Source organism: Odontesthes bonariensis, chromosome 13 (assembly GCF_027942865.1).
Source record: "Odontesthes bonariensis isolate fOdoBon6 chromosome 13, fOdoBon6.hap1, whole genome shotgun sequence".
Taxonomy (NCBI): domain Eukaryota; kingdom Metazoa; phylum Chordata; class Actinopteri; order Atheriniformes; family Atherinopsidae; genus Odontesthes; species Odontesthes bonariensis.
In genome coordinates, this window is record NC_134518.1 from 15,763,081 (window position 1) to 15,787,413 (window position 24,333).

At 41.7% G+C, this 24,333-nt stretch overlaps 3 protein-coding genes across 3 annotated transcripts; 1 reads left to right on the top strand and 2 right to left on the bottom strand.

Annotated features, from left to right (window-relative positions):
• The first annotated feature begins 1,059 nt into the window (after window positions 1-1,059).
• Window positions 1,060-9,057, top strand: vma21 (vacuolar ATPase assembly factor VMA21). The gene is made up of 3 exons (XM_075481138.1): window positions 1,060-1,229; window positions 1,501-1,610; window positions 8,136-9,057. The coding sequence occupies exons 1-3, from the start codon at window positions 1,168-1,170 to the stop codon at window positions 8,273-8,275; spliced, it is 312 nt and encodes a 103-aa protein (XP_075337253.1). The 5' UTR covers window positions 1,060-1,167; the 3' UTR covers window positions 8,276-9,057.
• Window positions 9,058-12,730: 3,673 nt separating this feature from the next.
• Window positions 12,731-15,942, bottom strand: LOC142397244 (gap junction alpha-3 protein-like). The gene is made up of 2 exons (XM_075480588.1): window positions 15,606-15,942; window positions 12,731-14,713 (listed from the first exon to the last, which is right to left on the bottom strand). Exon 2 carries the CDS (start codon window positions 14,687-14,689, stop codon window positions 13,604-13,606), a length of 1,086 nt encoding a protein of 361 aa, XP_075336703.1. The 5' UTR covers window positions 14,690-14,713; window positions 15,606-15,942; the 3' UTR covers window positions 12,731-13,603.
• A 1,793-nt stretch (window positions 15,943-17,735) lies between these two features.
• Window positions 17,736-19,507, bottom strand: LOC142397631 (gap junction beta-1 protein-like). Its single transcript, XM_075481139.1, has 2 exons — window positions 19,417-19,507; window positions 17,736-19,131 (listed from the first exon to the last, which is right to left on the bottom strand). The coding sequence occupies exon 2, from the start codon at window positions 19,115-19,117 to the stop codon at window positions 18,290-18,292; it is 828 nt and encodes a 275-aa protein (XP_075337254.1). The 5' UTR covers window positions 19,118-19,131; window positions 19,417-19,507; the 3' UTR covers window positions 17,736-18,289.
• Between the last annotated feature and the right edge of the window lie 4,826 nt (window positions 19,508-24,333).

Consider the following 24,333-nt stretch of genomic DNA (forward strand, 5'->3'; position numbering starts at 1 on the left):
TAGTCCATACTGTCTTTGTGTGGTGATTGAACCCTTACATCCTTAATTCTTACCACCCCTTCTCTGTCATCCTTCCTTTGAGCTGAGCATGGGTCCCACGGAATCTTTCTAGGCAGTGCAAAGTAGAAACTCCCTTGTAGGCATTCCTGCAGCGTACTCACATGTTTCCGTTTTCTACTTTTTGCATAAATTGTTTTGTGCTGCTCACAGCATGTAGCCAAACTCATGTTTGTATGACGTCATTCTATACATACTGAAGCTTTTACATCATAAAGTAGCCTTCACTCATTCTAAAGTATAAACTAAAATGATAAAGATCTAAAATCTTACAACTGACTTACAGCAAAATGTTTCTTAGACAGAAGTTGGATTGACCACTACTAAAACAAAACCGTTTTAAACAGTCATAAGAAGTACTAATAAGGTTTACTAAAATACTATATTCTTTAGTTTTGTTGGGTTTGTTTATTTCCCTTTTCTGCTGATAAACACTTCAATGTCATTACTTTCATTGTCATTCTTACCCACTATGCATTTACAGTTGCTTTACATTTGAAGATAGTTCATAATGAGTTTGAAAAAATAGAAAGGACTGGAAAAGACTCAACAGTTTTACAGTAGGCTACATGGCAGGATTATGGGAAGCTTTGAATGGCAAGGACAGAAAAACTTCCGTATTTTTTAATATTTTAATATTTTACTAAAAACACGACAAGTTCCTTCCTAATATAATTCAACTGAAATGATCAGGGTTGTATAGAATACACTCAACACTGGTGGCTACTATTGCGATGCATTTGACAAGTTTACTACTGTAACATGCTTCTCCCAAAACTTGCTCTTCGCAGTAAACAGGAAAAAGGCCCAGACAGACTGTAGCCACACATTGTTCTTATTCTGAGAACTGTCCAAAACGTTAAGCTGCTGTCATAAATTCACAGCTCATATAAAAGTCCACTTTATGTTCCATGCCTCGACGGTTTCCAGACAGTCTGCCCTCGCGAGACTAGCTGGTGGGAAAACCTCGTCATGTGACCGTCCCGTGACTATGCCGGAAGAACTGAATTCACGGCGACAACACAACACACACACACACAGGGAAAGACGCTAACGACTGTGAAAGAAACAACTCCTTTCCTCTGCAACTTTCCTTTTATCGGTGTTGCAATGGACGGATCAGTGCGAGCATCTTCAGACGCCTCAGTTGAGCCGCCTGCGTATTTCAGAGGGTGAGAAAACTGTTTGAATTACCGGATAACAACCTTTAGCACGCTAGCTAGTCACTGACGCTCGGCCTTAAAAACCGAGTCCCGCTTAATGCCGAACATGCACATAAAGGACTTTTCTTTTAATGTCTCGTAATCCTGCACCACAACATAAATCATTGCCAAGGGAACACTGCCAAACCAGTAGTTGGCAATTAACATTCCCTCTGCCCTCTAACAGTGTGTACGCTGTCTTGGTTTTATGAAGGTTGACTAATGAACATGTACTCCACAGAAATGAAGGCTCCTTGGTTTCAGCCCTAAAGACACTGCTCTTCTTCACTATCCTGATGGTCACGATGCCCATTGGACTGTACTTTGCATCAAAGGCATACATATTTGAGGGTAAATATTTTTTATTATTATTTTGAGGTTGTTTCAGGAATTTATCTGAAAGGATGACGCTCTTAGCAAACTGCCTTCAGTACTTGCTTCCAAGCCTTAAACAAATAGTTTTGTTGATCTGGGGTTAAAAGACCTACCCCTCCCTCCAGGGTCCCCCCCCCCGTGGCAGGGAAATTTCAGCAGCACCATCATGAGGACATATTATTTTGCATATGTGTGTATACATATACATACATGTTTTTGTTTAAGTGACATATTTTTTGTAAACGGTTCAGATCAGTCACATGTGAACATATGAACAATAATATATTTTTTTATTTTTATAACCATTTCACACCGCTGACACGAGGGAGCAGACAAAAATTCAATTACGTCATTTCAAGAGGGTAATTACCTCTGCTTTTTTTGTGGAAAGTTGAAATATTAGAATTCAAAAAATCCATCCGTGAATTAAAATAACAACAACTATATATATATATATATATATATATATATATATATATATATATATATATATAAAATTTAATGATTTTGAGCAGCTTATTCATGCTTTTATCACATCACAACGGAACTATTGCTAGGATCTTATAAAATCTCTTTTATTTTTTTCCCATATTCCGTTTTAATTTTTGGGAATCCTGTTTTTTTTTTTTTTTTGTTTGTTTTTTTACCTTTTACTCTTATTTTGCTACCAAAAACATTTTTTTATTTTTTTTTTATGTAAATGGATAAAATGTACACAAAATTAAATAGAAATTGTAATAAAACAACAACCAAACATTTTAATCTTCTTCAAATTTAACTATTTAACGGACGCTATTTAGATCATTCGAGAGCCGCGTTTATATATCCGCTTATATCATGTATATGTAATCAGTGTTTCCTGCAGGATTTCCTTGAAGGTGCGGTGGCAGGACCCCGCCAACCATGGAGACCCCCAGGTTGGGAACCAATAATTTATATCACGCTGATATCGCGATATAGCACAATTACACATGTTTCCAGTTATTCTCTTTATTTACAACTGTCACTCAGAAATGCCCATAACGTAAAACAGTGTTGTGTTACAAAAAGTATCTTCTTCTTTCTTTAAAATGAATCTTTTTATTGTTCCTTTTTCAGATAAACTTAGTGTGTGCCTAATGACAACACAAAATGTTGTTAAATTATATTAAATTAAACATTTGCTAATGGATAAAATAAGTTTGTCACGAACAGACACGAGAGAGAGACAGATCAATGGCACATCTGGCAGGCTGGCTCAGAGCATTTTATTCTCCTGGGTTTCTGGAAGAACAGCTCTAAGGCCTTCTGATAAGGGAACTCCAGGACCGATATAAACCGTGCACAATGTTCAACAACTTGTTCACAAATGTAAAATAATAATTGGGAAATAACATCAATTCAACGTCACGTACCTCTGATCAGGGGCGCCGACTTATGTTTATGCCGGTGGGTGCTCATGGTTCCCAACTGGGGGTCGCGACCCACAGAAAGACCCGTTTGCATAAAACCTTGCTTTCCAATAATATAACCGTTTCATGAGTTGGTCACTTTATTTGTATGTGTAATAAATGTATCCTATTTATTTTCCCTGCGGATGTCACATCAATATTTTACAATAAAATAGCCTATATTTGAATTGAAATTGATAATGGAATTAGGCCTACATTACAGTTGGCAAATGCTTTTCTACAAAGCGACTTAAAAACCGATGACATAATCACAACATGCACTGAATTGAACTGAAAATATATTTATACAAACTGAAACTAGTACTGAAACTTATACTCACGACTCGGAGACCGCATCCACTCAGATTCTTATACTTCTTTATTGTTCATACATAGTACGTCTTCTTAAAATGCACGCGTGCTGGAGCAGGAGCCCCGGGCGTGCATTGCACCGCACATTTGCTGAATTTAATGGTACATGACGTCGCCCAAAGCATCCCTGCATGTAGAAACTTCATGTCCCTCATCCGCGAGTTGATCACACTGATCAGAAATTCACCAAAACGACTCGCTTGGTTCAAGGAGTTTCAGGGTACGGACGCACCATCGCTGAAACCTCTCTGCCCCACTCGCTGGACTGTGAAGGCGGCCTCTTTACAATCCATTGCTGCAAACTACAGTGCTTTGGTGGACTTTCTAGAGGAGTTGAGCGCAAATGAAAAAGGTGATGCAGGGGGTAAAGCCACTGGCCTGCTCGTGCACTTGCAGAAGTTTGGAACTTTTTTTTCTTTGCGGCTCATGCTCACTTTCTTCTCTCGCGTGGAGGCGGTCAACGCCGCTCTCCGAAAGCGCCAGCTACACACACAGAGCGCAAGAGAAATGATTGACACGCTGAGAGGCGATCTGAAGGCTATTCGGGAAGGATTCGGTGAATTTTGGGAAAACACTACAGCAGCAGCAGATGACATGGCTTTGGAAAGGCCGGTTTTGCCCCAACCAAGAAAAATTCCCCGCCGGTTGGAAAACGCAATTGCGCCGGCGCGCAGCTTCCAGACACCTGACGAGCTATACTATATAATGGTTGATTGTGTCACTTCAATGCTCGGATTTTTCCGTGGGTGCTCATTAATCCCCGTGGGTGCCCGGTCTCCGAAGTACCCACGCAGACGGCGCCTATGCCTCTGATCCCGTTATCCAGTTAGAGAGCCGGCCGGTGTCAGATGAGAGAGGGCGGTGGAAGGCTGGTCAAGCGCGGGAAAGGCAGACAAATGCTTTGCTAGTTACTATGGCAACTTGCACATTAAAAGAGGACTCCAAAAAGTCACCTCATCCCGTTATTCAGTCAGAGAGCCAGTGTCATAAATGAGAGAGGGCGGGGCGGGGGAACGCTGATCAACCGCGGGAAAGGCAGACGAATGCTTTGATGTGGAAAATTACACAATAACACAGGGTTCCGAATTTATCCGAGGTGCGGCGGGCAACGATGAAGGTGCGGCGGCCCGCCGCAGTGAAATGAATGTAGCGGAAACCCTGGTAATGCAGCCTCTAAAATAAGGCACGAAACTCCTTCATTTCACCAATACTTTACTATTGAGTATTGGTGAAATGAAGGAGCCGTTTCGTGCCGTTATACTATACACTCTCGAATGATCTAAATAACGTCCGAACGACTCTGAGTGACACCAAAATATTATCAATGAGTAAATGAACGTAAATACAGCTAGAAATAAGGTCCAGGTTAAAAAAAAAAAACAGAACTTTCCCTTTAAGCTGTATGACTAGTTAAGTCCTTGTGAATTAGTACCTTGTCAATTGTATGTTGGCAAAATTTGCAGAACTGTTCACCTGTCACATAAAAGTAATTGGGTATTGCTTGGCCCTGAATTGAAGGGTTAAGCCTGGTTTATAGTCGGTAACGCAAGACGCAAAGCAAGACGCAAGAAGAAACGCAAGCCCTTGCGCGGTTGCAAGCCACCCCTTGCGTGCTTGCGTGTGTCACCTCAATTTTCTAAACTTCACGCAAGACGCAAGCGCAAGCCACTGGCTGTGGTCGAAACCGCCTACTACTTGATCGATCTGACAGTATGCAGAGCGTTTACACACAGTGCACTTCACTCCTGCCAGAGTCGAAATCAGCCGGCCTGAAAAGCTGATTTCCCTTAAGCTATAGGCTAAACTCTGTAAATATATAACTTAAGCAACATTTGAAACATTTTCAGGCGAGAAAGTAGTCGTTTAGACCCCCAAGGTGTTGAAAATCTGACAAAATACCGGCTATTTACAAGAAGAAGAAGAAGCATGAATCTATGGAAGAGAGACTTGCCAAAGAGCTCCTGGCGGTGAATTTCCTTTCATCATAGTAGGCTTGTCATTGAAAAAACCCGCTACTCCACCTACTGTCCTGGCGGTGAATCGCCACGCAGCACACGCAACCGCCGACAAAGCAAAATGAAGTATAAACGTCTCGAGCCATTAACATACGCGCAAGACGCAAGGGCAGTTAAAAGAAGTATAACTCAGCCTTTAGTGCCGAGTTTGGGAGTTTTTTTTCAACGACAAAGACAGAGCCGTGTCCAGCCGCTTCGCTATGCTTACATTGTTTTGAACGGGGGGGGGGTCTCAGTCTGTGGAGGGGGCTTGTTGTGCCACCCAGATTTGCTTTCTTCCGTGCAGTTTTCTCCAGACATACGTTCCTCTCTTCCACACAAAAACAGCATTTCAATCAAATTATGTCAAATTCCGCGATATTCCGCGTTAAAAATAGATTCCGTTTTAATCGGCCAATTATAGGGCCCCTATATTGTTACGCTCTGTGTGTCGATGCTGTAGCGGCCCACCTGGATTAATCACACAAAATGATCAGAGCTTCGACTGGTGTAACTTTAATTCTCTCCTCTTTTCACCACCGACATTTTTACACCGTGGAAACTATAAAATGGACACGAAAAATACAAATGCCATAGTACCATATTTCACAGATAACGCATAGAACCATGTTTACATTTTAAACTTAAATGAATCATTCTTAGTAAACTTAAGTAATGAATGTTTACATGAAATTAACCTTTTAAGCTGTAATATAAAATAATATAATAATGATAATTTTCTTTTGTTTTAAAGACATGCTATGCAACTTTTTCATGGTCATAAAATTGCTTGGCAATCATCAGTTTGCTTGGCTGACCCGTTCCGATGAAAACGGTGACATTTCCATCTCCATCTGGTGGCCCTAGCCCGAAACAGCGCTTGCAACTTTGCCTGTGGCGCCGCGTGCTTTGTTTAGCTCTGGAAGTCTCGCGACACACGAGAGCCGAGAACTACTGCTTCACGGCAGGTCGTAAAGGGCTCTGAGCCGAGACAAACATGCACATATGGTTTACAATTCATTCTTTGCTTTTATACTGCTTTGATAATTACTTTTACTACATACCTTTGAAGACATGGCGAACCTCCGTCGTCTTCTCCAACTCTCTGCCAGTGTCTTGAAAAATAAACCGTAAATTGCCTCAGGTGGGTTTACGACAGTCTGGCTAGACTGTCGCCTATGTTCTACGGAGCTCCCCCTACAGCTTTGGGGTGTGTATTGCATGGGAAACAAACCCCGTATTACTGAGCCCTGCTTTAAATGAAATAAATCACTCGTTTTGAAGAATACACCATTTGTCTCCTCCTACCTCCCAGAAGTTTGAGCTCTGTCTGCCAGCAGCCCATCTTCCACACACCTCTCGGTGACAGTCTTTGCATGTGACATACAAACCACACAAAACACGGAGCGAACCACAATAAAATACCTTTCACAAGTTTCAACACAAAATATGATACGTAATTAATTTATTCTCATGTTTTCACCAACTTTGTTGCAACGTGCGCATGTCGTTATGATGAGACTAGAGCAGAAAGTCTCGTGTCGGCAATAACAGGAAGTAGCAGAAGAAGAGCAGTGCTCTTCAAAATAAAAGCACAACAATGTAGAGTGCCAGAACTGCATCAATTACCATAAACAAAATTCGCTGCCATTTACAGATGTTATAAGCCAGGCTTCCCTTTCAATGCTGCAGCTTGTCTGCTAAGACAAACACGTAAGCGTGAGCACATCTCTCCAGTACTTAGTTCCTTTCACTGGCTCCCGTCCTCTTTTGAATTGGGCACTTAATGGGGTGGTTCCATATAATAACAACCACATGTGCCCTCTGAATCACTCAGATCTATAGATCAGTTGCTTCGAGTTGTCCTGAGATCAAGACCGGTGCTTGACACACACACACACACACACACACACAGGCCGCAAGCCTGGCAGATAACCAGGTAGTGTGCTAGAACTTTTGCTTTACCCCTTTAGCCTGTTCCCCCTCCCTCAGGTAACCAGTAACCCTTATTTGTTTGGGACTGTGCAATATTACTACACCTGCTTCATGGTTTTTAAGGTATTTAATAATTCCTGTCTATTTAAATGGATGAATTTATTGGGCATTGCATTGTACGGCACAAGACTACAATTGAGTGAGTGTGTTTCGCTATTACTGAGTTGATTAACCTCAGCTAACTTCTACAGCTTTACCGTGAATTGAACTGTGACTAGTCTGAAACTATGTTATGGTTTAAAACCGTGAACATCTGTAAATACTTATTTATTTTGATTTATTTTCATAACTTACCAATTCACTTTAAAGTATTTGTTTTGCACGTACTGTCAATGCGCCTTTATTTTTGCAAATCTGTCGTGTTTGTCTCATTAATTCTCCGGAGCTCCCAGAGTCGTACCTTTCTTTGCCACTAGTCTATCTACTCGGTTAATCCTGGTATTTTCCTAATTGCATTAATCATGTATAGAATGTGAAATAAAGTTTCTGTTTAATGTCCAACTGTGTTCATTGATGATATTAATTATTATTTCTGCAAAGTGATGCCCCTTTCATCCTTGCTTGGTTTTCTATCATGTCTGTTTCACGCGGGCATTCCCAGTTTGATGCAGACATCCTCTCCAAGTTTGAAAAATAACCTTGACTCTTAAACGTTTGTCCCTAATGCAGCAGCTTGTCATCATCGTTTATCCTCCTCCTCCTCCTCTTAGGTTCCATGAAGATGTCCAGCTCTGACAGCTACTTCTATGCAGCCATCGTCGCAGTGCTTGCCGTGCATGTGGTTCTGGCGGGGTTCGTTTATGTGGCCTGGAACGAGGGCACGCCTAAAGGCAAGGGCAAACACGATTAAGGCAGCCACTGAGGCCAGTGGAGATGGACAGATGCAGGCAGGGAGCCCCCTTCTCAAGGGCATCACTCAGATGGCACCATCTACAAACCAGACAGTTGGGGTAACTGGTTTGAGCTCAGGCCTTAACCCAAGGCCAGAGCAGGAAGTTACTGCATTTTCCTTGACATGGGGGAGTGGAGGCTGGTGGGTGCTTTTTCCTGCCAGTCCCAGCCGGCTCACTTTTTCATTTACTTATTTATTTTTTTTAATTTTCTTTTCCTTTTTCTTTTCTCCTTTGAAAATGTTTTGTCGTTGGCAGAGGGGCAGCCTCTGTTTTTAAGAGGCTTTGCATTATGCTGCCATTCGGCCAACAGCTCTAAGTCCCCTCACATTAGGAGTTTGTCGTGTTAGAAAACCTCGGCTTCTGACTGATGCGTGCACACACAAAATACTTTGTATTGTTCATAACATGTACGTATGAACACTTTGAATCCAGAGATGATTCTGTCCCCAAATTTCTTCTCTTATGTGAATACATTTAAATGTGTCGCACAGTGTTTTGGAACAAAGTTGTAACGATGTCTCCTCCTCAAAGCTGTTCATCTGTCGGCCCTTTTCAACAGAGTGTTTCTCATCTCTGATTTAACTTTGTTTGCTGTAACATTGTGACATAGTGAAACTCTGATTCGCAAATGCTTTCTTTTTTTTAATTGTTTGTACTGAAGATGTTTGGTGATTTCAGAATGTAGATGTCAGTGTAATTGCAAGTGCTGAATGACTCAAATAAACTTGGAAAAATTGGAGATGTGTGCAGTCCTTGTTGTTATTCCGTCACCAAAACTCATTTTTCGCTGGTTTGAAAAGGTTGCGGTATTTTGACACTTCTTCCGAAGAACCCACTTCTGACGATTCTGCGAAATGAAGCAGAAAATAAGCTTTTTGTTTTCTGTTTTAACGTCCATCCATCCATCGGTTTTCATCTGCTTATCCGAGGAGTTGGATTTAATGTCATCCTTTATAAATTTCTAATAGTTTTTTTTTTTTTTTTTTACTTTAGAGGTATAATTCAACAGGATCAAATTCAGTCTCCAGCATGTGTGTGTGTGTAATTGTTTGAGGTCAAAAAAGCCAAAAGTATGTCAGTGGATTACCAAATTCTTATCTCCGATAAGATCCTCTTGATTAAAATCTAGGATGAACTTTATTTAGGTCTGCGCGTGATGAACAAGCTGTATCACACACACGAGGCCATGACTTCCCCTACCATCTGTTGTGTAAGCCACACTGAACCAAAATGTGTGCGCAGGGATCAAACTTTGTGAGGGAAAGTCTTTGTCTGTTAATTTAGTCATAGACAGGGTCTGTTATTGTGTTGATCCCACAAGCATTTTTAACTGTCACTGCAGTAAGATCCCTGACAGGCACAAACCCGCCGCTGTGGTAAAAACTTATGATTCATCACTTTATTCATCCCCTTGCAAATTGGAAATAGGAAAACATTGAAGCATTTTATGTAACAACTGTTTTATTCTTGAAAAACGATTTTTTTTATTTTACCCCCACACATGATTACAGCATTTTTTTTTTTGCCCTGATAAAGACTGAAGTGAAAAGAATCAATTAATTCACCGCCACAACACAAGCCTTCTTTTAACAGTCTTATAGTTGCTGTCTTGACATCTGCAGGGAGTTTGGGTTGTCACATGGTGGCAGCAAACGGTCAGCCTGTTTCCACAATGCACAAACAAAGAGGCCAAGAGGAGAGCTGACAGATGCAAGACCATAATGACGTTTTCTGCCTTAGAAACCATGTCAGTAGCTGACTTTTGTTCATTTCCCCACCGAGCCTCCTCTCAGCAGCACTTCAGCTTTGCTCCCGCACTGCATTCTGCCGAGCTTGGCGTTGGAGCCGCGCAGCCTGCATTGATTTTAACAAGGGTGGCGTCAGTGATGAGGTGACAGGCCTGCAAGCTGACGGGTTCAGTCAGTAGACATCAGAAGCCCCCCCCCCCTCTTTCTTTTTGGTTGATAATTCATAAGCAAAGTCTGTCAGCACCACAGAGTTGGTGCATGGGCAGGCTTTGCTTCTGGCCCTGTCATTTATCACACATTCACAGGTTAGGTGCATCGTGTCAGTATGATTGAAAACAGGCCCGAGAGTGTAAATACTTGAGTCAGAGACTCGAAAACACACATCAACCACCCTTGATGATTGGTTTTATTCTGCCTGTCCTATCATGCAGTCCTTGTTCAGTTCTCCTTCCATATGTATCTTCCATATGTTCTCATTTACCAGCTTAGATCAAATGACTCTATACTATTGTATGCCCAGCAATCAATAAACCAAAAAGATTCATTGGAAGAAATGGCAAATTTAAAGTTGTCGCTCACAAATATTTTACATGTCCAGCAGACGGCGCCCTCTCCGGCGAATCAGCAAGTGGTGTGTCAGTGTTTGAATAAAAGTAAAGGAAGAGGGCAGCAGAGTACTGTGCTGCAACTAGTAGAGAGGACTATGCACTACAAGAACATACTGAATACAGAATACGCAGCACCACTATCAGATTCCAGCAAGGAAAACAATCATCATGCATGTTTTATTTAATAATAATAATAATATATATTTCTTAATTAAGATCTCCTTATTGGGAAGTTGCTCTGCAATTTACAACCTCTGAATCTTTACCAGGCAAGTGTGTTCTGTCACTGTGCAAGGGTCAAGAGAGATCTCTTTGCCTTTGAGAAAAAAGCAAATAAAAGAAAAGAAAAGAAATGTGGATTTACACATATCCAAATGAATCCAAACAAATCATTCAGATGTAATAAAAATCATTGTCAAGTTGTGCAGAGTTCCAGTGGACTGGCCACTTTGGCAAATTCAGCCAAAGGGCAGATGATGCAAAAAGAAGTCTCCAACAACTTAGAAATGTCATCACAGGACGTCAGAGCGCAGCCCTAATAATCTAAATTGACCTGCACGGTTGGAATGCCCGGAAATGCCTTTACTTTCCAAAGTGCAAATAAGAGCAAAACTGTGGTTTGCAAATAAGCACATTGGCAAAAATGAGGCCTTTTGAATCGTAGAGGGGTTTGACAGCAGTAAAAGTAGTTGATCCAGTGCAGAACAAAGATATATTTGCAGGAGAAGAATCTCATTTGGGATGCTTTCACGCCTGATGTGCAAAGTGCAATGATAACTAAATTTTATGTCTGTCTCACATATTATTCCATTAAGGCACTGATGATTAAGTCAGAGCACGCCATCTCTGTCATTAGAGATAAAAGTGTTACTTCACTCTCTGGGACTGGGAAGAGTTCTGCTGTTAATTTGTGGAGACACTTTGATTTTTTGTGCTTTGATTTGCTTGTCATCAACAATATCATTGTGAAACCCAGTGTAGATTACAGTCAGCAGTATTTCATGCTAATCAGCAATTTGGGCCCATGGTAACACTGACGGATTGCGCTTTCGCAGCAAAACACGATTCATTGATATATGCTGTATATCTAAAGAAGATGTAATCCAGTGCTCTGATTCAAAGTAAGGGTTTCATTTCAAAGCTCTGGATTCAAGCAGAATCAGTCATATCTCTACGTCTGTCATCATTTTCAAAAACACGTGTAAACCCTTTCCAGAAGATGACCACTTTATTGTGTTTCCAAAAAAAAAAGAAATCTAGAAAAAAACAAAACGCCCCCAACTTTATCATGTTTCCTTTTTCTGTTTGATTTATGGTGTATAATATTACATTTAACACTTCTGACTGTTCAGTCTGGTTCCACCATTATTTGGTTTTTTTCAGATGACATATGGGGGATGTAAGGAATAATGTGTTTGGCTTTGCAACACGCAGAGTCTGGCACTGCCCAGACTACTATCAGTCTCATGGAAAAACACAAAACGTAGAGGGTGAAAGGAGACTGAACTTTTTATTTTTATTTCAATGCTTTGGAATGGCAAGAACATCCATTTCACTCTTCCCTCAACACAGCGAGCATTGACGGGGAGTTAAGAACATACCATTCCAAAGCCATGAGGGCGCTTCCTCGTCCTAAACAAGCTATTTCAAGGTTTTCATACCAGGGGTGCCTGTGTGCTGTGCTTTCCTGGAACAGAGGAGGATGATACCTGCATTTGCGAGATACCTACACACTAAAGTCTATTCCCGCTTGGACATGTTGGTTTTTAACAGGCTGAAAAGCAGATGACTCAAACTACACCTGGCAGGTTCGATCTAATTCCAGACATTCAGTGATAATGTCAGATTAAACACAGAACTGGAAGGTGTTTGGGCTACAGTACCTTTTCTATTTCCGAGCTGATCTTGATTGATCTTTTTCAGGAGTGTAAAATAACAGCTGAGATATGTCTGGGGACATGCACACTGAAATGTCTCCCCCTTCTCCTGATAATCAGTTGAGGTATAAACGAACTGCTAGTTGTGCAAATTTAAGACAGGTTTATTTCAAGCAGTTTAACAAACATGGTTGTCACCAAGTGCCTTACAGGAAACAAACACAAATACACAGATGAACATGGATAAACCAGAAAATGTGCTTTCAATTATGTACTCGCTGGCTGTCAAAAGAAAAAGAAAAAAAGAGAGAGAAAGACAGCACAAATGGTGGAACTTCTGACACCAGTGCAATTTCTTCGGAGGCACGATCTGGATTTAGTAACAGTCATTCCAGTGTCCAACATGTTGTCACGTATTGCACAACTTCTCACTTCAAGTCTAAACAAGTGAACTATGCTTGATGATGACCTCAACACTGTTAAAGGAAGTTAAATTGAACTATTCACCCTTTCTTATGTCTTTAACTGAGGTCAGATCAGTCGTAAATATGTTCCTGCGCTGGGTTTTGAAAATTGTACCTCATGAAAGAATAGACAGGCTCAATGTAAACCTGAGCAAACTGTATACTGGACAGTGGAAAGACTTAGGTCATACAAAAGCCAACATGATTCAGAAAACACTAGCACTAATCAACATTTAACGATAATATCATGTTGTCCTAATTGGTATACCATCAAGAAATATGCTACACCCTAAAGTGAAAAGCAATGAAGTTTCTCAAAATAAAAAGCCCCCAGTAAAGGACAACAGGACAGAAGAAAAGGAAAGTTCATTACAATTGTTTTTGTTTTCACCCCATCTGTCTCTGTATGTTACAGTACACTTTTACCTTCTCTTAAATGTCACTCCCTTCTAAGTTGGAATGAGTCAAACCAGAGCCGTCTTAAAAGAGGGGGGGGGGGGGGGGGGGTCAGTTTAGTCTGTTCGACCGCATCCAAACAACATGTGATCCCCTCGCAATTTAAGAGACCTCCAAGAAACATAAACCCCCTTATATCTTCAGATCGTCTATTCTAGTCTTGTTGCCGCTGTGTTTGCTACCATTGCCAGGCCTAGCCTGCATAGGCGACCCAGGGGCTGATCCTGCTCCCTTCTTTCCTTTCAGGTCAAATTCCTCTGGCTTGCTGCTGCTCCTTTCCACCGCCAAGTTGTCCTTGTTCTGTTTGTAAGCTGCCTTGCTGTGGTAGGGATGGAAGGATGAGTCTGTGCCATCAGACAGAGGGGAGAGGTTGTAGCTGGGTACAGGCGGGTAGACGGGCTGGACTTGGGGGTGCCCTTGGAAATAGTCATCGAAGCTTGGCACCAGAGGCACCGCAGTCTCACTGGGCTCTTTGATTATACATTCAGGGGGCTGTGGACCCCTCTTGAAGATGATGCCCTGGCTGCACTTGGTGAAGCCCAGGTGATAGATTTCTACGAGGTTGAGTAACAAAGACACGCTGGCCACACCAAGCATGAAGATGATGAAGATTGTTTTCTCTGTGGGGCGGGATATGTAGCAGTTAACCACATTAGGACATGGGGGTCTGTCGCAGGTATACATGGGTTTCAGCTCAAAGCCGTACAAAAGGTACTGGGCCACAATGAAGCCCACCTCAAACAGTGTCTTAAAGATCACATTGAAGACATATGTGCGCAAGAGCTCCCCCTGCAGGCGCACCCGCCCTTTCTCGTCCCTTATGAGAGCCTTTTTCTGCTTAGCATCCACAATAAGGGCCTGTTTGTCTGAGTGATGTTCCCTCTCCTTCTCCTTCTCTCTGTGCTTTTCCTCCATCCGCACCAGATGAAGTATGTGCCCCAGGTAGATTAAGGTAGGTGTTGACACAAAGATAATCTGCAGCACCCAGAAGCGGACATGGGAGATGGGGAAGGTAATGTCATAGCATACGTTCTCGCAACCAGGTTGCTTGGTGTCACAGGTGAAGCCCGACTGCTCGTCGCCCCACACCTTCTCTGTTGCAGCGCTCAAGATCAGGATGCGGAAGATGAACAGGACAGTGAGCCACACCTTCCCCACCACGGTGGAGTGCTCCTGGGCTTTTTCCAGAAGCTTTCCCAGCAGGTTCCAGTCACCCATGGCTGTGTGAGGTCAGATCTGGGACTAAAAAAGCATTGACAAAGAATTACAAAAACAGTGTCTAATTTCAGATGTGACTTATCTATAGAGTTTTCTACATAGCACATTATTTAAATCACTGAAACGAAAGGCTAAAGTAAGCTTGACTATCCATGATGGCTACGATACAAATTCTCCAAAATGTCTTACCGAGTTAAAAGGAGCTGAGAACAAACGAGTCCCTAAGGAGCCAAGCTGCTGAATGTCCAACCGGGAGACTTGGCAGCTGAGCAGGTAGTGGTGTAATGCACGTGGATGCACACAGGATTATATTTACTTTAGGAGGGTATATATTTGGCAAGTGTGGACAGGGGCAAGGCAGGTTTTAGTATGATTCTGCTGCTCTTGGCCTTCACGACCCAAACCATGGAAACATGATCCACACGACACGAAATCAAACACCAGGCCGATTGGCACCAGGAAGTGTGAATCAGAAAACAGTTAAGTGATGCTGCTCCTGTCAGCTCCTACGATACATTATATCCTAAATATGTTCCACCTCTGAAGGATGTGGTGTTCTGTAGAAGGGCAGGAAATTCTAGGTATGTTACCATTATGGCATCCGCATCTAACAAATCATTCAAACGTTTGAGCAACCGTAAACTGGGGTCGTTTTTTAAAAAATCATTATGAAACCCTTCACACTATGTGAAGCCACATTACAATGGAGATTGATGTCATGTACATCGCTAGACAAAAAAGAATAGCGGCAGATTGTGTTTTCTACAGTGTGTTTTCCGTCACAGCAGATGCAAACACCACAGCCTTTGGCTAATGTATGTTCCTTGAGAAAGGTTTATGTCTGACTTCAATTCTAAAAGAACAGGTACAGCAGTCCACAAAGTATTATGTTGACAAATAGATACAGAAAACTCACATTTGCTGGAGAAATCCTCCTTGTCAACTTATGCACCCCCTGTGGCAAAGCTCTACACCTCTTGGGGGGTCCATGAGGCCGCCCCGCTTCGCTGACAGGCCTCGGTGCAACGCTGATCTCAGGGCCCAAAGCAATGTCCTTGAATGGTTAGGAAAATAGGAAAAGTGGACTCCTGATAGGAAAAAACTCAGTTCCACACTGACTCAGTCTTCTGTCTTCAAAGTTCAACTTTGGCACGAATCAGGATCCAGGCCTCGGGGTCTTCCGCTGACCACAACACACGAAAAAAAAAAATAGCTGGACACACTCTCAACCATGTCCGACCTGCCCTCCCTCAGCCCCCCTCCCCCTGTGGTTAAATTTGGCACAGTGGACACTCTCTAATGTAAACTACTGAAGCCCATCTACTCTGCTACAGTGAGCGACAGGGCAGCTGGCCAATCACGATGTCTGTTAAGCCTGTCTGGCCACAAGGGCCCAAGGGGTCTAAATATAGCATAAGGGTCTATCTCCTATCATTGAAGGGGGCATGATTTGGAGATGAGTAGCCAATGGCATCCTCAAGTTACAAATTACAGAGACAGGAAGAAGGCAAACCGTGGAAAAAGGTAATTTTCAACATATGGGATGAGCTCAGATTCTAAAGAAGCTCCTGAATTGTACCACGTAGAGTAACTGGGAATACAGTCATCTCCCAATACACTGAAAAAAACAAAGCACAACTTGATAAATAACTTCAAATCGAAGTCCAATGATCAGGCAGTTTATTTCTTTACATTACATAATGTACACAGTATAGTTTCAACCCATCATATTTGATCTGGATTGTTTACCTGGATGTAAATGGAGGCATTTGCATTTATGCATATGGTTTGTGTTTCTATTAAAACGTGTACAAAAACGCAGGTTAACCTAATGACAAAACATTCACGTAAACAGCCACCGGCGCAATAATAAAGCACGCAGGTTCAACTTTATGGGAGTGACGGGTCTCTGTCAGAGATTCAGAAGTAGGTTAGTAGGTGCTTCTTACAGGAGTAATAAAAAAAGACACAAGCTGTATGAGGGGTGATGAGAAAAAGTCTTTGCAAAGTGAAATGAATAGGAACACACGAGTTGCTGTAATTTTTGCTATTCCATCAGTTTAAGATTCATCATTCTAAGCCCACGGTCGAAATAACATTATTGTATTTAAAACGTGTTACTCTTTGCATTATACTTTAACACTTATCTGGTTTTCAGGCATGAACAGTTATATTTTTGTCCATAGCTATATGCTAAAACACACACAAGTAAAAACTGCACAAAATGTAGCATTATCGATTTTAGACCCTTGAAATCCAACCACCATACTGTTGTTGGCTTCAACGGGGGATTTTCTTCGCTCCACTAACAAAGAATGGGTCATGATGACATCAAATAAATTACCGATTACCGGTTGACGGGACGGGACGAGAGAGATTGAGGAACATAATAAAATTTTAGTGAGGACAAACCAGGAAGGGAGACTCAGAGTGGGGAGCAAGTCTTAAGAAGCTTTGGCTCCCTGACCCCTTGGTTCCTATAATGGAAAGAGGAAAGAAAGTAGAACAAAAGGACCTTGGAAGAGGACAGTTTTGAGAAAATAAGACATTGGTTATGTGAGACTTGGTCTTTGATCATGAGTCTCACTTTTAAAAACTACCTTTAAAAGCTTTGAGTAAGACCAGATAAAATATGATACATGGTAGTATTCTTTCTTTGCCCTAGACTAAACAAGCTGCCTTTCTTACCCAGTATTTAAGCTATTTCAGTCCTCTTAGCCTTTATAAAGGTCCGGAATTAATGTTTATCTGTATTTTTGCCTTTCATTTATTATTTTTTTTTAACCAGAAATACCATCTAATGCTCCTACAAAATGTTCTCATAAGCTCACGATTAGTTTGACTTTTTAGGCATTTTTGTGCCTTAAAGACAGCTGCACATTTCCATTAATATAGCATGGCACAGAAATCTGAAGAGGAAACAGAATAACTCATTCATCATTTTTCTGCTGTGAAAGTTTGCTCTTTTGTTCTAAAACTGGCCTAAATGTGTTAATCAACGTTAAAAAAAAAACCTACTGATGTCCAACAAATGGTGATGGATTCTAAACAGTAACCCTTACAGTGCCGACTTTTCGGCACTCTGTTGCGAAAAATTTGGAACCTTTTAGCACACATATCTGCCACACCTTCCAAGATTTCAACATATGAAAAAGGCGTTGTCTCGTGGCAAATATGCAACTTTAACAAAAGCGAGTGGTTTGTTTAGCTCAGATTTTTTCCACCCTGTTCACTTGCTCACTTCGTCTAGACAAAACAGAGGACACGGCAGAGGCGAAAAAAGAAAGAACAGTCAAATCGTGGCAAGCTTGGTCATACAGCACCATCACTCATGTGGGATTTGTAGTAAACCAGTTATAGCACATAGAAACCACTGGTCTGGTCTTTGAAACTTTGCCTAAATGGCACTGGCAAAAATAACAGCTGATCTTTGTTTCGGTCAAAATGAAGCATCGACAGAATCAACAAGTTATCGACTTCACGGTATATAAACGAAAGGTCAAAATGCTGACAGAGATCAGATATACAGTATAAGTGTCATTAATGCAGAACGTATCCGGCGGACAGGCCTGATTACTGTTCGTTAGTTTAAAGGGAGTCTCAGCAAGCAGAACACCTTTCACCTTTCTCAGGTGGGCTTTTTTTAGTCACAGTGAACTTTGACTTGAGAGAATGATCTGCTATCAACTGATTGATTTCATTTTGCCTATAAGAAGACAACCTTTGACTTATCCAAGCTGCTTTTGACTCATCCTCAGAGCCCCCCACGCACCGTTTGCAGGCCCTGCCTATGAGGTACGCCACCTCAACCAGGTTGAGCAGCACACACACCCCCGATACAGCCAGCATGAACACAGTAAATATGGTCTTTTCTGTTGGTCTGGAGACAAAACAGTCCACTATGTTGGGGCATGGATAGGAGTCACATTTCACCAAACGCACCATCTTAAAGTCAGGATAGATCAAGTAGAAGATGTAGAGAAAAGCCACTTCGAAGATGATCCTGAAAATGATGCTGATCATGTATGTCCACCACAGAGCTCCCGTGATCTGAAATTTCTGGTTCTTGATGCGCTCCAGCTCCTTGGGGCTGCTGCGTCCCGTCCTCTTCATGATCTTCTTGTCGACGTGCCGCCTGTGGGCCACGTGCATGGCCACCAGCAGCGCGGGGGTGGAGACCAGGATGAGTTGGAGCGCCCACAGCCGGATGTGGGAGATGGGAAAGAACTGGTCGTAACAGACGCTGTTGCAGCCGGGCTGCTGGGTGTTGCAGATGAAGCCGGACTTCTCATCTCCCCAAACGCTCTCTGCAGCAACCACCAGGACCAGGATACGGAAGATGAAGATGACAGAGAGCCAAATGCGCCCAATGCCAGTCGAGTGCCTGTTTACGCCGCTGATCACGGCATAAAAGGACCCCCAGTTCATCTTCGACTCCAGGTCTGAAATAAATAGATGCAATCAAGCATAAACATTTATCTAAGATTACATGGATGCAGGTAAAAGTAAAAATCAGTGATCATTAAATATTTTGAAAATCTACTTTTCTGTGAAATGTATAACTCCTCAAGAAGCCGCTCAGAAAGCGTAGTAAGAAGATGTACTTTAAGATTGGCTCAAAGTATTTCTAGAAATTCTAGAAGTTAGCAGACGAAGGGCTGAAAACGTTCCTATATTTTGTTAATGTCAACTAAAAAAAAAAAGTCTAACAGTTTTTAGAAATTTACCAGGCTCAGCCGGCGGTGCAAGCGGCGTAAGCAGCCCCAGGTCCAAAGATGAGCATCTTGAGGTGTGACCTGAGCATCAAGCTGGATTTGTAAGCAACAGACAAGAAATGCCAAGTGGGCTGCCGGCTGTATAAAAGCAGGGGCGATGGCCTACCACCATGCACCGTCACAAGACGCAAGAAATCAAAGCCAATTGCGAAACATTCGCAGAAGCACGTGATTTGCTCACCCGGTATTAATACTGTACTCCCAAACTGACCTACAGCCCAGTTGCAGACAGACAGACGGCCAGAAAATGTCTCCAAGGAAACAGCGAGGCATGCATCTCATTATGAGACTTTCATTTCTCATAAGTGAGAGACAACTATTGTTTGAGGAAATCTGCAAAGTGTACCAAATTTGACAAACACTTTGGATGATCACAGTTTCTAGACGAATATTGAATGTAACACGACTACTATAAAGTGTAATGACAATGTGACCCATTGGTATGCCAAGTATTTGTCTAGTCCAGGCACAGGGGCGAGTCTTCCATCACACATATCAAATCCAACCCTTATTCACACTGAGTGTTAGTATAAAACACAACGAAGAGGATAGAGTATGCATTTTACCTTCAGCTGTGGTGGTACACAAAAATGTGTACAAACTTGGTAGAATTTAGACAAAATATAGTTTTTTTTTTAGCAAGCCAAAAGGCTGGATTGAGAACACCATGCGTTAGGAAAATGCAAATCATTCCTCCGCCACTAGCCACTGCCCTGCACCGTAGCAGTCATATGCTCTTATATAAACCATTTACATACAATGGCAGCCTTTATGGGGCTGCAACAAGACTCTTTAGAATTCAGATCAAACGCCTCGATTTCCGCCTACCCCGGGCAAAAGAAGGAATCTGTGTGGACACAAAAGGCCTCAGCCTGCCACATTATTTATTGTGTTTGGCAGGGGAGGGAAGTGAAAGCAGCTTTTGACCTAAGACACTGCCATTGACAGCCACTAACAGGTTGGCAAATGCATCCAGGAGAACACACAACTGCTCAGCCGTGGCAGACTTTAATGAAGTGATCGTCCTATTGAACTTTCAGACTGGTTTTCTGCAATCACATTAAAGTCTTTTAAAGAATGACAAATAAAGCGTACAGCAAAAAAAATCCAAACTTTCTTTGACACAGCATATATATGTGTTTGCCTCTGATTAAATCACGTGTCGGATTACCTTCTAAATTGCCTATTTGTTTTAGCAATCTATAATTACGCTGGCAAAAACCATGGTTACTTTCACATAATTATGTTGAATTAAAATGGCGTACATTACAGCTACTGGGTTAAAGATTACTTTAGCCTTGTGTTTGCAATCTTAAAACATGCGAACAGTGATGGATACACAGTCACTCACTACACACGGCCTCAGACCCACGTAAACACACATGGTCTCAAGTGGCATTTCACAGCTGCTTCTGATGATGAACTCCCATGAGCAGAAACAATCGTTTACAACATCAAACTGAACACGAGTGGGAAAACAATGTGTTCATTCGTCATGTGTGTTCAAGTGACCTACAGCGGTGCACTGTGTCGTCGTCACTTCTGACTGCAGGTGGGAGGGTTTGCGTGGCTTTGCAATTCTTTGAATGAACTAAACCTCATTTACATTCTATTCACAGAAGTGAGAGTCGGGCGGCACATAGTATGCATTGTGCACAGGGGAACGTTTTTTATTTTTGAAAGCGAAGACACAAACGTGAAAATAAGTCTGACATTGTACAAGAACTCAATGTTAACCAAGGCCACGTACAATACATACATGCAATGGAGTTGAAAAACAAATGAAATTGACTTAAGTGTGTTATACAGACAAACCAAACATCACTTAATAAAGCTGGGGATCTGCGCTGAACTGGCACTGCCTATTGGTTGCAATAATAGCACCTCGACATGCTTCCCAGAATGCTTTTCATTTTGCTTAATCACACATCATCCCTCTTCCTGTGACCCAGATACTATCATGCCTCTCCCGATCACACAGGAGCTTCCGATTTCTTAGACGCAACTCAAGGAGACGAGGAGTACTGAGGCTTATAGAGGGCGAGACGTGCACAGGTGCAGCACCTCACATCTCTCCATTACAAAGGTTTGCATGAAGGAGCTAAAAATGTAGAGAGATGCACGGTAAGGGAGCAGGCGAGTCCACATTATGAAAAGCATCTCGTTTTAAGAAGAGGGAAGGGAGCGCAGAATGGAGACATCTATAATTACATCCTAAAGAGAGACATCTTCAGATAAAACAAAGCATTTTTTTTCTTTTTAAACAAACATCTAAATGAATAGAACTTGAAAAATGCAAAAAAAAAAAGTATTTGGTACATCACTTTTAAGAGTATAGACAAAATTTAGCTGACTTTCAAATAATGTATTCAGAGAGATTAAATCAGAGATCTCAAGTTCCAATAAAGTTGCAGAGAACATAAATCCACACACATACAAGAACTGCAATGTAAAGGAAAAATGCAAAAAACAGCCGATACGCAGCACTTGATGATGGGTTTGTGACGAGACTGGAGTTTAAATCTAGATACGGACAGTTGGTACTTGAGGGAAAATTACTTATATAGATTCACTTTTTTACAGCTGTAAGCTTTTAAAAAATAGGAGTCCAGGTACAAAAAGGAGCACTTCTTCCAATGACTTTAAGGCAGCAGTTGTAAAGTATTTCTTGCAGCTTGGCTTCATCCCTGGAAAATGATTTGGTCATAAACATGACAAATGATAAAAAAGAAAAGGAAAAAAAAAAAAGAAACCCCAAACACACATTTCGTGTACCTTAATAGGGTCATATATTCAGCTAAGCTCAGCTTAAAGCACTCCCTTCTTTACAGTATTTTTATCTCGTCAACTCTGACGGGAGATTTCTGCTCACCCTTCCCACATTTTATTCTTATCATTTTCAGAATGCCAGGTTACAGGTCTGAACGCTTGTTTTTTTCCATTTAAAATACTCAGTCATTCAAAGGTCCAAGAAAAGGGAAGCTGCCCACTCAACAGAGAGGACATTCGACAGGGTTTTGGGGATGACGAGTCACACAGTTTTAATCGTTACCACCTGCACTGTTGTGACTTTCTTTAATTCACAAAAGACAAATGCGCACAAACGCACACACACAGTCTCGCTCACTCCGGGCGTTTCGCTAACTTGTATCATGGCAAAAAAAAACCAAAAACAAAAACAGACAAAAGAAAAACACTTGGCGCATATTTCCAAGTTGCACTGGTGCGCCTTCCTGTCTTGGTGACCGAGTGATGGGAAGTCTGGAGCTTTTGCAACAATAACAAACGATGCTAAGTAACTTTCATATGGGCAACACCAGCCGCTCTGTGTGAACTCAATGTTCAGCTATTAGTGAGGGGAGGAGCTGTTTGGTGTCGTATTGAGTTGTATTCTTAACTGCAGATGACAACTTGATACCGATGCAAGTTAGTATCCAATTAGATACATTCTCATTCTGTGGTATGAATTAGTTTCATTCTTTTTTTTTTGATAACCCAATTAGATGCGTTGCAGTCCAGGCAATACGTTCGCTTAGAATTCAAAACAGTAATTTAATTTCTGTTCTGCTTTTAAATATCCCTACATTATTAGATCACTGCAATTTGTGTGGCCTGTAGGTGGGCTGAAAACAGGACTCACAGAAATGTTGGTGGGTATGCTTTTACCATCAGTGGGTGCGGCAGAGACAAATAACATTACAGTAGTTCCACCCTACCACCTGGAAAGAACCCACAAGTCAGCTAGGTCTCCTGAAACCCATGAATCTATTAAAAGTGAATTAGAAATTAAGACCATTTCAGCCTGAAAAGCACCTATGCGAGTCCGCTGTACGCTCCACGTCTACACAGCTGGTCATAACAAAAAAAATTAATTGTTTTTTTCCAAGTTGCAAATTATTAAAAGTTTGCTTGCCTCAAGGTAGATTTACTATCTGTACTTTAAATGAGACACCGGTTGTCTGGCAAAATGAAATCGACATTCCACATGTGCAGTGATTTCTGAGTTACTTCTTGATTTGAGTGTAGCATGATATGAGGTATTTCTCCCAGTCAGAGTCTTGCTTTCGTGACTTAAGTTGAACAGCGCCTACGGAAGAAAGTACAGAGAAATGTTCTGAATGAATCAAATGCCAACAAAATATGGAATTTTTTGCCAGCAACATGCTTTACAAAAAAAAAAAAAAAAAGAAGTTGTGAGAGATTATTTATCACTGTGTTATACAACTCTTTTCTTTTAATTACACTTATTTTGGGGTGCAGTTTTGTAAGAAATAAGTCCATTCTCACTGAATATATACGATTTCAGCTGCTGAGCAGGATGTGGTCACCTCCACCATACATTTTCAAAAAGGGGCCTAATCATCAAGCACACACTGCGTCTATGAGGCAATGTGGTTTGAAGACCTGCAAAATGTGGTCTGATGCCATCCCGCTGAAATAAACGATGTGATGTGACCCTCCAAATCCAACAAATGTCTGTATCAATGGTACCTTCATGCGCCTCATCCATGTCATGCAACGTCTACTATCAGATGATGGATTTTGTACCTTTTGCTGATAACAATCTGGATGATCTCTTTCACCTTTTGGTACATCTTTCAGCAAGTTGAAATGTGAAGTAATTTCAAGACACATCCCATCTTTACTGCCTTTCTGTCCGTCTGAGATGACCCTGTGTCCAGAGAACTCGGCAGCATTTCTCTGCCGAGCGGTTTCACGGCTTCCTCCTTGTGTAATACAGTTTCAGGGCTACATTTCTGGATGGGTTGAGTGACAATAGTTTTCCAAGGTATTCCTGTATGAGCCTATGTGGCTATTTTCATCATGGAGGCATTACAGTCTCTCATGTAGTACCAGCTGGGGGCTTGA